Source organism: Podarcis erhardii (genome assembly GCF_964252035.2).
Source record: "Podarcis erhardii genome assembly, chromosome: 14".
Taxonomy (NCBI): domain Eukaryota; kingdom Metazoa; phylum Chordata; class Lepidosauria; order Squamata; family Lacertidae; genus Podarcis; species Podarcis erhardii.
Genome location: NC_138503.1, coordinates 45530470 through 45547788, shown reverse-complemented (window position 1 = coordinate 45547788; position 17319 = coordinate 45530470). Strand labels below are relative to the sequence as shown.

The 17319-nt window shown below is 49.1% G+C and overlaps 1 protein-coding gene across 2 annotated transcripts; it reads right to left on the bottom strand.

Moving 5' to 3' along the window:
• Positions 1-139: 139 nt before the first annotated feature.
• On the bottom strand, positions 140-17190 carry DNASE1L2 (deoxyribonuclease 1 like 2). 2 transcript variants are annotated; one of them, XM_081840014.1, is made up of 9 exons: positions 17032-17190; positions 9009-9156; positions 7639-7727; positions 6143-6226; positions 4741-4841; positions 3710-3822; positions 2834-2988; positions 2100-2196; positions 140-1959 (listed from the first exon to the last, which is right to left on the bottom strand). In XM_081840014.1, exons 2-9 carry the CDS (start codon positions 9144-9146, stop codon positions 1906-1908), a joined length of 831 nt encoding a protein of 276 aa, XP_081696140.1. In that variant the 5' UTR covers positions 9147-9156; positions 17032-17190; the 3' UTR covers positions 140-1905. The 2 variants fall into 2 exon arrangements, with proteins under 2 accessions (XP_081696140.1, XP_081696139.1); XM_081840013.1 differs by having other exon boundaries at positions 140-2196.
• Positions 17191-17319: the final 129 nt, after the last annotated feature.

The following is a 17319-nucleotide window of genomic DNA, read 5'->3' as shown; positions in this document are numbered from 1 at the left end:
ATCTCCTTCCTGCTGCGTGGAATAACACACATACCAGACCTTTGGATTTAGTAAGTAAACTATTTTAAACTTACTTAACAGGGTCTGTGGTCTGTGGAGTCAAAAGTGGTGATTATGCCTTAAAAACAGGAGACTGGGCTTCGTTTATTTTATTTATTATCATGCATCCATGGTCAGGGCGGTTGAAAGAAAGTACTTCTTCACATAGCACATAGTTAAACTATGGAACTCCCACAGGAGGCAGTGATGGACACCAACTTGGGTGGGTGGACTGGACAAATTAATGGAGGAGGAGGTGATCAGTGGTTAGTAGCCATGATGAATTTTCTCTGCTTCCACATCTGGAGGCAGGAGTACTTCTGAATACCAGTTGCTGGAAACCACAGGAGGGTAGAGGGCTCTTGTGCCCAGGTCGTCCTTGGGGCATCTGGTGGGCCAAGGTGAGGAGAAGAAGATGCTGGATCAGAGGGGCCATTGGTCTGATCCAGCAGACTCTCCTTGTGTACTTAGGGTTCCCTCCTCTCTTTTATCACAACCAGCACATGAGTAGGTTAGTCCCAAAGTCATCCAGAGCTCAATGGCCTTGCCAATCCGGTGTGCTAAGTGGGAGTAGCCTGTGGCCTGCCAAATGTTGCTTAGCTAGTGGTCAGAGGTGATGGGGCGCTGTAGTCCAGCAAGGGACATCGATCGATAATCTGCCTTCTACTAAGGCAGGTACTTCTCTAGGTCAGAATGGTCTGCATGAACTGGTAGGAGTTCTCTGTGATTTCAGCTGAGAAGGTTCTCCCAGCCCGATCTGGAGACACCAGGGATCAAACCTGAGACCTTCTGTATGCAAAGCAGATGCTCTGACACGGAGCTACAGCCCTAACCCCCTAAGCAATGTCTGGCGACCCACAGGTTTCCTCTCCCTCTCACTGCAACCCACTGAATCTCTCGAAGGCCTTTTGGTGCCCTCCAGCTCAGCTCAGGTGGAATACAACACAGGTGGACAATGTCACATAAGTCAGTAGGTCAGCAGAAGAACAGAAGGTTCCAGGTTGAATACCTGGCAGCAACAGCTCTAGCAAAAACAGGATCTGGAGGACCTGCAGAGAATGTTGGACTCCAGTTATCATCCTCTTCATCCACTGGCTCTGCTGGCTAAGAGCTGGTGAGCACTGGGAGTCTAGCAACATCAGGAGAGCCACAGGTTCTCCCACCTGTGAGCCACAAAGATCTCAAGGGAAGAGGCTCTCCTTTGCCTAAGAGCTCAGGAAGCAGCTACAGTACCTGTCTGGGACTGGGCAGAGGAGGAGTGACCAGCCTGACCCTTCTAGAGAAGAAGAAGACTGGGGTTTGAGGGAGGTCACAGCTCAGAGGCAGATGAGGGGGAAAGCTGGGAAATAATGGGAGAGGAGGAGGAGGAGGAACCACCAGGAGGGCAACAGCTGACGGACGCAGTGTCTTAAGAAAGCATTCCTGAACCCCTTCTCCCAGAACATGGCGAGCCTTGAAAGTAGGAGAGCAAAGGGCTCAGAAGCGAAAGGCCCTCAGCACCACCCGTCGAAGAGATGATGAATGAGGAAGTGGGAGGAAAAGGGAGTGGAGAGTCACTCAGGACAACACTATTCTGAGAGGCTGTGTTCCAAGCCTCTCTCTGTAAATAATGAATGAAAGCAGATGGTAAGCACTTTTCCTTGTCTGATCCGTTCCTGGCAACCTGCCTTAGGGCTTGTTTCCTCTGCTGGCTGACACTACCAAGCAGAAGAGGCAATACTGGTCTGGATAGACCACAGGTCCATCGAGGCAGCTTTGTATGTCTGCGAGTGAACATGTAACTGTGGGGTGAGAAGACCCTGGGGTGGCCGGAACTCCTTTTCCGGCACGGGTTGTCAAAGCAAGGCTGCGAGGTCGCACGGAGCTTCAGTGAGATTTCAGCGTCACCTCCACCGGGAAATGGTCACTAATGGCCAGAGCCTGCGTGGGAGGAGAGAACAACAGGGAAGCTCAGAACATCTCTTGTCGCCAAAGCCAGAACACATTGTTTTCCCAGCATGCACTGCGAGCCCCAGGAAACCCTGTTTGGACCAATGGCTTAAACACTGAATGTGATTTACCTCCTCTTGGCTCAGCTTGAAGGCGCTCTGGAAGTCAAACACTTTGGCCGACTTGGGATCGATCCACTTCCTCAGCTTTGAACCGCTCACGACAATCCTAGACCCAAAAAGGAAAGAAATGGAGTGCTCCTCTCCTTTTTTGGGGGGGGGGAGCTGAGGCTGCCCTGGATCCCTTGCTCTGAGATCATCTGACGACTTTCGATGCTGAGTGTCCTTCCAAGAGTGGGAAAGGAGGAGGAGGAGCAGAAAGAGGAGAGGTGGCTTGTTGTGGCAGCTCAGAAGCCTCAGTGGGCCAGTTGTGGCTCTTGGTCAAGAGCTGTAAAAGTAAAGGGACCCCTGACCATTAGGTCCAGTCACAGGTGACTCTGGGGTTGCGGCGCTCATCTCGCTTTATTGGCCGAGGGAGCCGGCGTACAGTTTCCGGGTCATGTGGCCAGCATGACTATGCCGCTTCTGGCGAACCGGAGCAGCGCACGGAAACGCCGTTTACCTTCCCGCTGGAGCGGTACCTATTTATCTACTTGCACTTCGTGCTTTCGAACTACTAGGTTGGCGGGAACAGGGACTGAGCAATGGGAGCTCACCCCATCGCAGGGATTCGAACCGCCAACCTTCTGATCAGCAAGTCCTAGGCTCTGTGGTTTAACCCACAGCGTCACCCGCGTCCCTGATGGTCAAGAGCCCTACTGGGGTCTAAAGATCTATCACCTACTTGGCAGCTTGGCCAACCTCACCTGTCATAGGCGCAGTTGGAGTTGCCCACGGTGGTGTCTACAGAGTCTGGGATGAGCCACTTGAAAACCTCACTGGTGCGCAGGCGGATGGAGGACCAGGCGTTCTTTCCCACGTAACTGCAGTCAGCGTTGAAGTCTCCCAGGAACATCATGTTCTACAAAGGGAACAAGATTTGCTGATGGGAATTGCAGGTGGGGAGAGAGCACGGTTGCACTCGGATCCTGGCCGTAGGCTTCCCCACAAGCATCTGGTGGGCCACTGTGGGAACAGAGCTTTGGCTAGGTGGGCCATTGGCCTGATCCAGCAGGGGCCGTCTTATATTCTGAAGGTGGGTCTAATGTCCTGTCTCCAACAGTGGTCAGCAAGGTGTGGGGTGGGTGGAACAGAACATCCTGTTCAAGGGGCTTGGCTCAGGGGTAGAGCATCTGCTTTGCAGAGGTCCTTGATTCAATCCCTGGCATAATAATAATAACAATAACCTATTAAACATTAAATGCTTTCCTAAACAGGGCTGCCTTCAGATGTCTTCTAAAAGTCTGGTAGTTGTTTTTCTCTTGGACATCTGGTGGGAGGGCATTCCACAGGGCAGGTGCCACCACCGAGAAGGCCCTCTGCCTGGTTCCCTGTAGCTTGGCTTCTCGCAGTGAGGGAACCACCAGAAGGCCCTCAGCACTGGACCTCAGTGTCCGGGCAAAACGACGGGGGTGGAGACGCACCTTCAGGTATACTGGATCGAGGCCGCATCTCCAAAACAGAGCTGGGAATGTATCTCATCTGAAACCCCAGACCAGGGTGGTTCAGCCTGTGGCCACAAGTCCTTTTTTTTCAGACAACATTCAATGAAAAGCATCTTAACTGTTAACAAAAACACGTACATCCGTCCCCCACTTGTCAATGATCTTCAAGTAGACATCATAGAGGGCATCAATCTCTGCCACGGCATCATTTGGAGCTGTGTGGAGGGGAATCAGGACCAGCTCGTCATCTTCTGCAAAAGAACCAGGGTTAGCACAGGGAGCCCTTTCATTCCCTTGCGGGACTCAGGTGCCAGGAATGTTCTCCAGAGCAGTGGCGTGTGGTCAGTGGATTAGGGGAACTAGGGTAGCCCCCTAAATTTTCCCTTGTCACCCTCTTCCCAAAGCCCAGGAAGCTTCTGCCCAGCTTAGGGAGAGAGGTGTGATTCATGTGTGACTTGTGATGTCATGTGCATCATGTAGCCCCCTCCCCAATCACCCTCGCATTGTTCCCCCAGGAAAAAAAATCACTGAATGCCACTGCTCCAAAGGCAGATAGGCAAGACCACTGACTTCAAGGCTTTTCTAGAGGAGCAGGATTTGCCAGTCTGGAACCCCTTGCTATCCCATCATCATCATTTATTATTTGTATGCTGCCTGTCTGACTGAGTTGCCACAAAATAATAAAAACACAACAAAACCGCAAACCTTAAAAAGCTCCCTGCACAAGGCTGGCTTCAGATGTCTTCTAAAAGTCAGATAGATGTTTATTTCCTTGACATCTGATGGGAGGGCGTTCCACAGGGAGGGTGTCACTACCGAGAAGGCCCTCTGCCTAGTTCCCTGTAACCTCACAGTGAGGGGACCACCAGAAGACCCTCAGAGCTGGACCTCAGGGTCGGGGCGGAGCGATGGGGGTGGAGACGCTACTTTTTTTTGTACTTCTGATGATGAACCTCACTTTGCTTCTTTCCCATTCTGCCTGCCCGGAGCATCCATTCAAACCTTCTGTTCCCGATTCCCTTTGCCCACCTGAGTTGTAAGCCAACCTCTAGCCCTTTGAGCTCCCAAGCTACAAATGTCCAGCCTTGGCCTCACGTGGAGTTTGGGCTATGGGCCTATGAAGTCAATGGGTGTGTCTGTGTGTGGGGGATCCCTTCTGTTTTACTCACTGGCGTTGAGAGGCGAGAACTTGACAATGAAAGGCGGTCTGCTGAAGGCATTGTTTTTATCTGAGTACTGGTACTTGTCCACAACAGAGACGCTCTTTGTCCTGGATAGAAAGCAGAGGCAGACGGAGTCAGCAAAGGAACAATTCAGGAACACTCCAGTCGGATTACCAGGTAAGCTGGGAAAGAGACTGCACCCCATTGTCGATAAAGCCCCCTATTGTGAACCCTATCCAGCAAAATAAAAAAATTTCCTTCCAGTAGCACCTTAAAGACCAACTAAGTTAGTTCTTGGTATGAGCTTTCGTGTGCATGCACACTTCTTCAGATACGGTAGCTGAAGAAGTGTGCATGCACACGAAAGCTCGAAAGGTATCTGAAGAAGTGTGCATGCACACGAAAGCCCATACCAAGAACTAACTTAGTTGGTCTTTAAGGTGCTACTGGAAGGAATTTTTTTATTTTGTTTTGACTATGGCAGACCAACACGGCTACCTATCTGTAACTGGACCTATCCAGCAAACACATTCTTCAAATGGAACTGTGGTCCTCTATATGCCTGATGTATAGAGGGGGAGATTGTCTACCCCATGCTTGTGTTTGTAACTGCTGTTTCTTTATGCTCTGAGTGCTTAAACGGCTCAGGACCACAATACCTCAAGGACCACCTCTTCCCATATGAGCCTACCCGGACCCTGAGATCACCTGAGGCCCTCTTTCGTGTGCCTCCTCCTTGAGAGGTCCCGAGGGTGGGAACACGAGAACAGGGCCTTCTCTGCAGTGGCTCCCCATCTGTGGAATGCTCTCCCCAGGGAAGTACGCCTGGCGGCTTCATTATACACCTTTAGGTGCCAGGCAAAAACGTTATTTTTTAACTGGGCCTTTGGTTGATCTGATTTACATCCTATGCCCTTTTAAAATAAGTTTCTTTTGTGGGGGGGCTATTGAGTTGTTTTTATTCTTATTATGTACAGTGATACCTTGGTCTACAAACAGTCCTGTTAACGAACGATTCGGGTAACCAACTCTGCAAAACTGGAAGTAGGTAGAAGGGCACCGGTGGCGGGAGGCCTCAGTAGGGAAAGTGCACCTCGGTTTAAGAACGCTTTGGTTTAAGAATGGACTTCCAGAATGAATTAAGTTTGTAGTCCGAGGTACCACTGTATTTTGTGGTTTTATGTTTTGATTTTATTCTGTGAACTGGCCTGAGACCTCTGGGTATAAGGCGATATATAAATTCATTCATTCATTCATTCAATTAATAATAATAATAATAATAATAATAATAATGGTTTTTTTTGCAGTTCTGAAGATGGGTGTACTCGGATGAGAAAATGTGAATGGGAGAGTACAATTTGAAATGTAGGAATGTACTTGTCCACAAAGCACTGATTTGATCCGGTACCTGTAAAGAAAGAGGTACATTTCCCTGTAGTTCTCACGTCCCAGCGACTCGCTGATTTCGTAGGCGTAATTGTGCTTAGAGGCACTGCGGAGCAAGAAGAGGGAGAGGGACAATCAAGGAAAGGCAGAGAAGGACGTGTGCAGAGCAGCAGTTTAAGCACTCTGAATTAGTTGGCTTGTAAAACAAGGCAGACACCCCCACACCCCCACATCGCCTGCCAAACCCTTTCCCATCCAGCTGTCGCATCCTAAGCAATGGCAGCCCAGGTAGGAACACCTGTAGGCCTCTTGAAGAATAGCTGGCCTGCACACTGCATGGCTCTCATAGCAAGAGCAGGATCCTGGATTGGGCCAGGGGCCCGCCTCATCCAACCTCCTGTTCCCGACTAAACATCAGGAATAACTTTCTGATGGTAAGAGCTGTTTGACAGCGGAATGGGTTCTCTCGGGAGATGGTAGACTCTCATTCCTTTTTAAGCAGAGCTTGGACGGCCATCTGAAATATACTCAGAGTTGAGAGTGGATTTCATGCTCTTTATTCAGCTCATAGTGGTGAGGAGGAATGGAAGTTCCCCCAGAATGTCTGCTTTATATACATTATTTACACAATGGGCCCCACGTGATTGGCTAATTCCGGGATTCTCCTGTAGGCCAATCAAGTTGCGGATTCACGTCCACCTAGAGCTGGATTGGGTGGCTCCTGTGGACCAATCAGACTGCTGCATTCTGGACCCTATTGTCCTAGGACCAATCAGACTGCTGCATTCTGAATCCTATTGTTCTGGGACCAATCAGACTGCTGCATTCTGGACCCTATTGTCCTAGGACCAATCAGACTGCTGCATTCTGAATCCTATTGTTCTGGGACCAATCAGACTGCTGCATTCTGGGTCCTATTGTCCTAGGACCAATCAGACTGCTGCATTTTGGATCCTATTCAACTCAGTACATAACACCATCTGTCATGGATGCTTTAATTGAGATCCCTGCATCAAAGGGGATTGGACTAGATGACTCTATGAACCCCACAGTGGCCAACCAAGCACCTCCAGACAGCCCATCGGAAGGGAAGGAGGCCGCAGCGCTCTCCTGCTGCTGTTCTGCAGACACTGACTTTCAGTGGCTTTCTACATCTGACCCTGGAGGTTGTCTCCTCTTGCCTGCCGCTTATTTTTTTAAAGCCTAACAGCACCGACATTGCACGGGCTTGGCTGTTCTGCATATATTTCCCGAGAAAGGAAACTGGTCCTCGAGCTCACTCTCCCTAATTCGTCTTCTCCTCCCGTTGAGAAACAATCCATCGCTGCCTTCTCTCTCTCCTGCCCTGCCCAAAGACTTTGTGGAATCATAGAGTTGGAAGGGATGCCATGGGTCATCTATTCCAACCTCCTGCAATTCAGGAATCTTTTGCCCAAGGCGGAACTCGAACACACAGCCCTGAGATGAAGAGCTCCCATGCTCTGCCAACTTGCCTGCAAAGACTTAGGGTGGTGTTACCTGTTGAGCCGCTCCAGCAATTCACTAACAGCGCTCAGGTCGGCATCCCGAACCTCTTGCACCAAGGCAATGTCGTACCGAGACAGGATCTGAAAGAAGCATGCGTGCGTAAGAAGACCAGAAGGCATAGCTGTCAACGTTTCCCTTTCTTTAAGGGAAATTCCCTTATTCTGAATAAGATTCCTCGCAAGAAAAGGGAAAAGTTGACAGCTATGCCAGAAGGGCCCTGTTGGATCTGATGGAAGGTCCATCTTGTCCAACTTCTGGCTTCCCACAGTGGTCAACACAACTCATCTTTTCTGCTGCTGCTCCCCACCAACTGCTGTTCAGAGGTAGACTGTCGCTAACATGGAAGCCCCACTAATGTCATGACTAATACCCAGTGACTGGCCTCTTCTCATCTTTCTCTTCTGGGACCCTTTTAAAGCCACCTGAGACAGCAGCCATCACCACTTCTTGTGGCAGCAAGTTCCCCAGATCAGTTGTGTAAAGAATAATTTCATTAGAAAAGCTCTGCTGCATCCCGGGAACGAGCAATAAATATGTTGTCTGGAGGAGTCCTCAGGTTGTGTTCATGAATTCAGTGATTCTATTCTGAGTATGGGGATGAGGGTGGTGCTGTGGGTTAAACCACAGAGCCTACGACTTGCCAATCAGAAGATCGCGGTTTGAATCCTTATGACGGGGTGAGGTCCCGTTGCTCGGTCCCTGCTCCTGCCAACCTAGCAATTCAAAAGCACGTCAAAGTGCAAGTAGATAAATAGGTACCGCTCTGGCAGGAAGGTAAACAGCATTTCCGTGCGCTGCTCTGGTTCGCCAGAAGCGGCTTAGTCATGCTGGCCACATGACCCGGAAGCTGTACGCCGGCTCCCTCGGCCAATAAAGCGAGATGAGCACCGCAATCCCAGAGTCGGCCATGACTGGACCTAATGGTCAGGGGTCCCTTTACTTACTGTGAGTATGGGAAACATTAGAGCTGGTGGACAGTGGAACGGACTCCCTAGGGAGGTTGTGGAGATTTTTAAGCAGAGGTTGGATAGCCATCCATCATGGAGATTCCTGCATGATTCTACAATTTGATACCATCATTTGTTTTGAGCTCACAGTCCTTCTGCAGGAAAATCCATTCCTGGTTACCCCATCCTTCCTTCATTTCAGCAATCTGTTTTGGGAGGATGGGGAGGAAGCCATCTTGTTGCTGCTATTCTTGCACAAGTGGGAGTCAGGAATCCCTGCCAATCTACCTGCCCATCACTCAGAGCTCCACCAGAAGATCAGGTTTTCCTTCTTCCCAAACCTGTCTGCTGCAGTCGGGCTGGTATTGGGTCTCTCATGTTGGGGATTCTGTCCTTGCAAAGCTCCATTCTCACCTTCACAATAATTTCCGAGATCCCCTCATTAGACAGTTTGCTGTCTCCAAAGCTCTGGATGTTGAACGCGCAGATCTTCAGAGGAGTGGCTGCCTGCATCAGGAAAGCTAGGGCGGAAATGCCCACCAACAGCTTCATGGTAATTCCCCTAAATGGGAGAGACGGGAGGAGAATATTTTAGTTGTGGGCTATAAGCACCAGCTACTGGGTCAAGAGAGGGCCCATTGGGTTGGCACCAGTTGTAGCTGGTTCCCTCTGAGACTGGTTGGGCAGACTGCAAGGAGCCCATCAACAGGTGGCGCTAGAGTGCATGGCAGGCAGGGCCAACCTGTTCTAGCTTTGTCTCCACCCTCCTCCTCCTCCCTGCTGAGTTCTAGCATCTCACCAGTTTAAACAGCCTTGGCTTCTCACAAGGAATCCTGGGAAGTGTCATTTGTTAAGGGTGCTGAAAGTTGTTATGAGACCCCTGTTCCATTCACGAGAGCAGCATTTCCCAAAGTTTCCTGGGAAGACAGACTGGTTGTTAAACTACTCTGGGGACTGTAGTTCCATGAGGGGAATAAAGGTAAAGGTAAAAGGACCCCTGACCATTAGGTCCAGTCGTGGCCGACCCTGGGGTTGTGGTGTTCATCTCGCTTTACTGTCTGAGGGAGCCGGTGTACAGCTTCCGGGTCATGTGGCCAGCATGACTAAGCCGCTCCTGGCGAACCAGAGCAGCACACGGAAACGCCGTTTACCTTCCCGCCAGACTGGTACCTATTTATCTACTTGCACTTTGACGTGCTTTCGAACTGCTAGGTTGGCAGGAGCAGGGGCCGAGCAACGGGAGCTCACCCCGTCACGGGGATTCAAACTGCTGACCTTCTGATCGGCAAGTCCTAGGCTCTGTGGTTTAACCCACAGAGGAAAAATGCACCCTGACATGGTGATACACTTGTATGAGAAATTATAATAATATTAATCGCAAACTGATGCAGAAAGGGGGAGAACTGAATTAAGTTTGGAAAAACGAGGGTCCATAGTTGACAGATTTGTCCCTCTCTGCCATCCACAGATTATCATCTTCAAAATGCTGCCCTGTATCTGCCATCCACTTAACCCAGATTTATATTTTCCAGGGAAACTACAATAAATGAAAGAAAACCTGCTGCCAGTGAGCCATTCGTGATATCTCAGTGACCCATTTGCAAGCCCTCAGATGGAACCACACTTATTGGATTTCCCATGGGAAGGTAAATCCGGATTAAATGTGTGGGTGAGTGAAATACACACTGCGGATTTGCAGCTGATAAACTGTGGGGACTGCAAAAGAAATTGCTTGCTTGAGGAGAGCTCGTCTCACAAAAGAAACACACCTATCTAGAAGTGCCAAGAATTTCCAGTGCACAATAACTTGTTGATAATGCAAGAAGGAAACAATCAAAGCAAAAAATTCAAAAGCAGGTTAATGCAAAATTGCAAAAATCCATCTTTAATCATTCCAAATGTTTCCATATAAACAAGCCTAAAAGCAGGAAGATGGCAGCATAACAATATCCGCATCTTCAGTCTCAATGTTGTCCTTGTTGAGCTCAGCAGGGAGGAGGATGGAGGCGAAACTAGAAATAGTTTCTGGTTTGGGCTCCCTGCATTCTGCCCCACAATTCTCTATGGACATCGGCCGCCGCTTCCAGCTCTAAATGATACCTGATAGGGTTGCCATAGGTCTGGGAATTCCGGGACATGTCCTCTCTTGGGAGTCCTACATGCCCATCCAGGGGCAATTTTACATTTTAAAGCAAATGTCCTGGAATTTGGGTTTTGTTTTTTTAAAAAAAGTGTGCTGGTGGTTCTGGTTCAAGCTCGGGTGATTTGGGCTCTCTGGCGTGGCAGAGGGGCGATTGGGCGATTGCCCTAAAAAAACTCAACAACTTTTTGTGTCCGGATTTTGACCTCTTGAAATATGCCAATATGTGAGATTCTGAAGTTAGATCAAAGACTATTTATGTACGCCACAGCTGCAGCGAGGACTTTGTTGGCCCCAAAATGGAAATCACAAGGAATGCCTACTATTGCGGAGTGGCAGGCAAAGATGATGGATTTTGCTGAGTTGGTCAGACTGACTTGCAGAATCGGAGACCAGGGCGAGCAGAAATTCCAGAAGGAATGGAGTAAATTTATTGTATGTATAAATGACAATTGTAAAAATGTAAAGACACTAGCAGGATTGAAGTACCGTATTTTTCGCACCATAGGACGCACTTTTCCCCTCCTAAAAAGCAAGGGAAAATGTGTGTGCGTCCTATGGAGCGAATGCAGGGGGGAGGCAGGCGGGAAAAGCCCCCAAAAGCTGCACACAAGCTCCGTGCGCTCTTGCGGGCTTTTCCACAGGAGGGAGAAGGGACTGACTGGCCGCATCAGTCCCTTCTCCCACCTCCCAGAAAAGCCAGGAGAAGCCGCGATCTCTTTAAAGGGGTTGCGCGGTTCTGCGGGCTTTTGGGAGAGGTGAGGGAATCCCCCCACCTCCCAGTAAAGCCAGGAAAGCCCTGCGCAGCATCTCCCGGCAAAGAGAGGCTGCACGGGGCTAAAGGGGAAGTCAAAACAGCGAGCGGGATCCATTCCGCTTGCTGCTTTGGCTTGCTCCATAGCTGCACGCAACCCCTCCAGCAAGGAGAGGCTGCACGGGGCTATGGAGTCTTTAGCCCTGCGCAGCGTCTCCTGGCAAGTAGAGGCTGCACGGGGCTAAAGGGGAAGCCAAAACAGCGAGCGGGATCCATCCTGCTCACTGCCTTGGCTTGTGCCATAGCCAAGCACAACCCCTCCGGCAGGGAGAGGTTGTGCGCAGCCTGTACGCTGCTCTTTGGGACTGGGGAAAAAAAAAATCCCCCTTGATTTCCCCCCTTAAAAACTGGGTGCGCCCTATGGTGCGAAAAATACGGCAATTCCTACAATGTAGACAAGTTGTAAAGAGTTAGAATGCGCGATTGGAATTGATAAGGGATACCAGTTGAAGGGAGGGAGGGAAGTAGTAATCAAAATTATTGGGGGGGGGAATATACCAACCCTATGATAGCATAAGAAGAGGGTGCTGGATCAGGCCAATGGCCCAGCTATTCCTGCATCCTGTTCTCACAGTGGCCGACCAGATGCCAGAAGCCCTGGGCAACTGGTCTTCAAAGGCATAAGGAACCCGACAACTTCAGGAAGAGCACTTGCATCACCTCTTAGGCGATACGATGAGGGCAGTTCGCAGGACCCGCTGACTGCTGAGAGGTGAGCGGCGCCTGTGTGTCTGAATCCGTCTTCACTCGCCCAGGAGGAAATTAAGCGGGTCAGGAAAGTGTGCAGCTTTACACCTGAGCAACACCACCCTCCTCGGTGCTCCCCTTCCAGGAAGGTGGCCTGACTTGATGACCCCTTCGTGCTTCCTGTCTGCACAGCTTTCGTTCAGTCCTTAGGCTTCATGAGTGATAAGGATGTCATCTATTTGCCCTCAAGGAAAGGAAGGAAGGGTGGTTCTCATTGTTTGCTGAGCGACTGCGTCTCTGTTGTCATTAGGCTGTCTGTCAGTATGCTTTTTATTATGTTTTTATCATTAATAATAATAATAATTTATTATTTATACCCCGCCCATCTGGCAGGGTTTCTCCAGCCACTCTGGGTGGCTTCCAACAAAATATTAAAATACAATAACCTATTAAACATTAAAAGCTTCTCTAAACAGGGCTGCCGTCAGATGTCTTCTAAAAGTCTGGTAGTTGTTTTTCTCTTGGACATCTGGTGGGAGGGTGTTCCACAGGGCGGGTGCCACTACCAAGAAGGCCCTCTGCCTGGTTCCCTGTGACTTGGCTTCTCGCAGTGAGGGAACCGCCAGAAGGCCCTCGGCGCTGGACCTCAGTGTCCGGGCAGAACGATGGGGATGGAGACGCTCCTTTAGGTATACTAGACTGAGGACGTTTAGGGCTTTAAAGGTCAGAGCCAACACTTTGAATTGTGCTCGGAAACATACTGGGAGCCAGTGTAGGTCTTTCACAGCGTAGGTGTTATATGGTCTCAGCGGCTGCTCCCAGTCACCAGTCTAGCTGCCACATTCTGGATTGGTTGTAGTTTCTGGGTCACCTTCAAAGGTAGCCCCACATAGAGCACATTACAGCAGTGGCGTAGCGTGGGGGGTGCAGAGGGGGCCGGCCGCACTGGGCGCAACATCTGGGGGTTAGGGTTAGGGGCGCAAATCCACAGGTTAGGGGGCGCAAATTACTTGCCTTGCCTCGGGTGCTGACAACCCACGCTACGCCACTGCATTGCAGTAGTCCAAGCGGGAGATAACCAGAGCATGCACCACTCTGGCGAGACAGTCCGCGGGCAGGTGGGGTCTCAGCCTGAGTACCAGATGCAGCTGGTAGACACCTGGACACAGAATTGACCTGCGCCTCCATGGACAGCTGTGAGTCCAAAATGACTCCCGGGCTGTGCACCTGGTCCTTCATTGATGTTCTGTAATCCCAAGGGAAGAGTAGGAAGTTGGCAGGGCAGGGTAACCCCCTGACTTGGTTGTTGTGAGTAAGGAGGCAGGCAGATGTTGAGTGAAGCGGATGGGCACTGCCCCATGTGCCCTAATGGACTAGCCTGCAGTGGGTAGGTGTATGAACCCAACTTTTGCAGTTATGGCAGTCAGAGGACCACCATTCACTGGAAATTCTTCTGGGAGTGCATCCTGGAAGACATGTGTCCCAGTTTGGGGTCTGAAAAATTTGGATGTCTGGCCGCTGAGAGGAGTGAGTGGGAGACTAGTTGAGTCTACCAGGCAGGAGGGAGAAGCCATGATAAAGACTCTTAGGGGATCTTGGCAGGATCCCAGCGGCTTGGACTATATGGAACTTGCCGAACTGACTGGGAGACTCCGAGACCAGAGAGAAGAGACGGTGGAAGAAGATTGGAAGAAGTTTAAAGAATATTTGAAAAACATGTTAATATTTAAATCTTAGAATAGCTTTGGAAGTGGATATAGGCTGTAGGGTTAGAAGTAGAAGATAGTGTATTTTAAAATAGTATTATTTGTAAGTGATAACATCTGAAAATTTTTATGGTAAAAGTGAGCGTGATTTAAAAAATGGTTTAAAATTATGATATATGCAAGCTGCTAAAGATGAGGTAAAATGAAAATCAGATGGGGGGACTTGGGGAAGCTCATCTAACAATGTTTAGAAAAAATAAGATTAAGACAAGAATTTGTTTGGTTTTCTGTTTGTGTTGTTTAGTTGTGTTATAAAATGAATAAAAAATTTTGGAAAGAAAAAAAAAGGATCCCATTGGCTTGGATGAGCTCTGAGCCAGTGACTCGCAGCTGCGTCTTGGTCTTGGCATCCAGGCCTCTGGCTACAGCAGGCGTGAAGGTGTTGCCATGTCAGCAGAGATGTTCCCTCAGCTTCTCAAGGTTGTGGGGCTTTGGAATCTCGCCCAGTCGCAGTATCTTCCCAGGCTGAGAGCTTGGCAGGAGTTTGCTTCCGCCAAGGTCTCTGGAGGGAGCAGCTCTCAGCCAGACTCCCAAGGCCGACACCCAGGCCCCGGGGTGTGGTTGCTCACTTTCTCATCATCGGCGTCGCTCAGTGCACTGAGATGCTTGGCACCCTCCGGGAGTGGCTTAGGTATCTGCCAAATCTTTCACCTTGCAAGGTGGAATTATGCTTCTGCAAAGAGGGAGCGATTAGAGCTGCGCTCCCATCTCTCTCTTCCACAAACCAAGGGTTAGGTAAAGGTAAAGGGACCCCTGACCATTAGGTCCAGTCGCAGACGACTCTGGGGTTGAGGCGCTCATCTCGCTTTACTGGCCGAGGGAGCCGGCGTACAGCTTCTGGGTCATGTGGCCAGCATGACTAAGCCGCTTCTGGCGAACCAGAGCAGCGCATGGAAACACCGTTTACCTTCCCACCAGAGCGGTGCCTATTTATCTACTTGCACTTTGACATGCTTTTGAACTGCTAGTTTGGCAGGAGCAGGGACCGAGCAACGGGAGCTCAGCCTGTTGCGGGGATTCGAACCGCCGACCTTCTGATCGGCAAGTCCTAGGCTCTGTGGTTTAACCCACAGTGCCACCTTCATCCCACAGCACTACCTGCATCCCAAGGGTTGTACCTCTCCAAAAAGGGTACTTGATTAAGAAGAGCTGCAGCTCACGGACAGTGCATCTGTTTTGCGTGCAGAAGGTCGCAGGTTCAATCCCCGACTTCTCCAGGTAAGGCAGGAGAAAATCCCTGCCTGGCAGCCTGGAGATGTGTTGCCAGTTAGTTTAGACAATACTGAGCTAGATGGACCAATGCCTGATTCCGAATTCTGTCGCCAACTCCTCTCCCTGCTGCTCTGAAGCCTTGCAGGCTCTGTCTTGCTCTGTTCTCTGTGTCTGACGAAGGTGTCTTGCCTCTTCCCACCTGGCAGGTGCCTTGCAGGCAGTGGTTCAGCAAGATCATCGTGGCATCGCTCTGCTGGCAGGAGATTCTCCTGCCAAATGTTTGTTTAGTAAAAAAACAACCACCACCACTATGTGGGTGGAGATTGCAAGTTTATTTTGGTCCAGGCAGGTACTGTGGGAATTTAACCCTTCATTCCCAGAAATAAGCATTAGAATATCAAACTTTTTTTAAATTTTTTTATTATTAATTTAAATTACACACATACACAAAGAATTTACAATCTCATACTACAAAAAGAAAATACTGTTTATACAGCTTTATATTCTTTAATATTGTTCCCGTCTACTCCACAAACGGTACAGTATTTGTTGTGTTTACCAGTATCACTCAAATTCTGCCAAGGTGGTGTGGTTGGTACAATACGATCTTATATAATCCTTAAATATTCTCCATTCTCCAAACATTTCCTGGTTCAATACTCCTCTAACTCTTCCCGTCAGTTTTGCTAGTTGTAAATAGAGTATCAAACTTTTTTTTAAAAAGCTACTGGACTACCTTGGGGATTATAAAGATCCCATGAAGATTGCTGCTGGAGCAGACCAAAAAAACCTCATCTATTCCAACATCCTGATTACTTACAATGATCATTCAGCTGCCTTTAGGAAGCCTGCAACCAAGGCAGGCAGGCAGGCTCTAGCCCTCTCCACCTGTTATTTTCCTCAGCAGCTGGTATTTCGAGGTAAACTGCTCCTAACCCTGGAGGTTTCATTTTATCACCTGGGCTATAATTGCTACCTTGTTTTGCTCCTGCCTTTAGGCAGGCTCTACAGGATGTCTCCTCCTCCGTGTTATCTCACAACCACCCTGCCAGTTAGGTAGGGGATGAAACAATCTGTCCCCATTTTGGCCTTCGCCATTTCTCGTTTTCCCAGTCTTAAAACATCTTCTCCACATTTCTATAGCAACTTATGACTATTGTTATTTTTTTTAAAAAAAAAAAACCCCTAATGAAAATTCAACAGCATTTTAGGGAGAACTTCTCCTAATAAACACATTCTTGTTTGCGGTTTTGACTTACGTACATTGGTTTTTTCCCAAGCAAGTTCTCCAAATATAATGCATCTTCATCTTTTCGTTCCACTGATATATTCCTTTTTAAGCACACTTTTCCCTAATGTATGCATTTTCGTAAACATCCTTTGGTTGGGGAACTGCATTGCAAACTTTTGGGGAAGTGGGGTTTTTATTTTTATCTATTAAATATGTACACCACCCTTATACCCACAGATCTCAGGGCGGTTACAACATAAAATCAAAATATAAAAATCTTGAGGTACGAGCTGAGAATTGAGTAGGCACACGTTAAAATCCTAACTAAATTGGGTTTCTCCTCCCTCCCTAAGCACCACCTATCTTGTGGCAAGGAGTTCCACCAGTTTCTCACGCCCGGTGCCCAGAAGGACTTGTTCTGATCTGCCCCTGATCTGCCAGGAAATCTCTCTTGCTGGATGATCCCAAGTTCTAATATTAGGATAGAGGAAGGAAAAGCCCCTCCCCAAAAAAAGTCCAAGCCCCCCCCCCCAAAACCACAATAAAGTCAAATAGTTTTTTTAAAAATAAAATGAACTAGCCCCTACCGTGTGTTCCACAGGCAGTGGAGAGATGGTTTGGAGGGGTTCCCAGAGCCTCTCCAGTCACTGACGCCCCGTGCGGTCCTGATGCAAAATCTTCCACAACTTTTGGTTCCTCACCAAGTTTTATGGATATGAAAACCAGTCCCCACCCATCTCCCTGGCGCAACATCCGTCACCTCGCTGCAGTTTCTTTACATGAAATGCAGCAAGTTCCCATCCCCGGGCTGGGCGGGGCAGAGACACATTAATAAGCATTTTCTGAGCCTACTTTTTATAAAAACACAAGCCTTA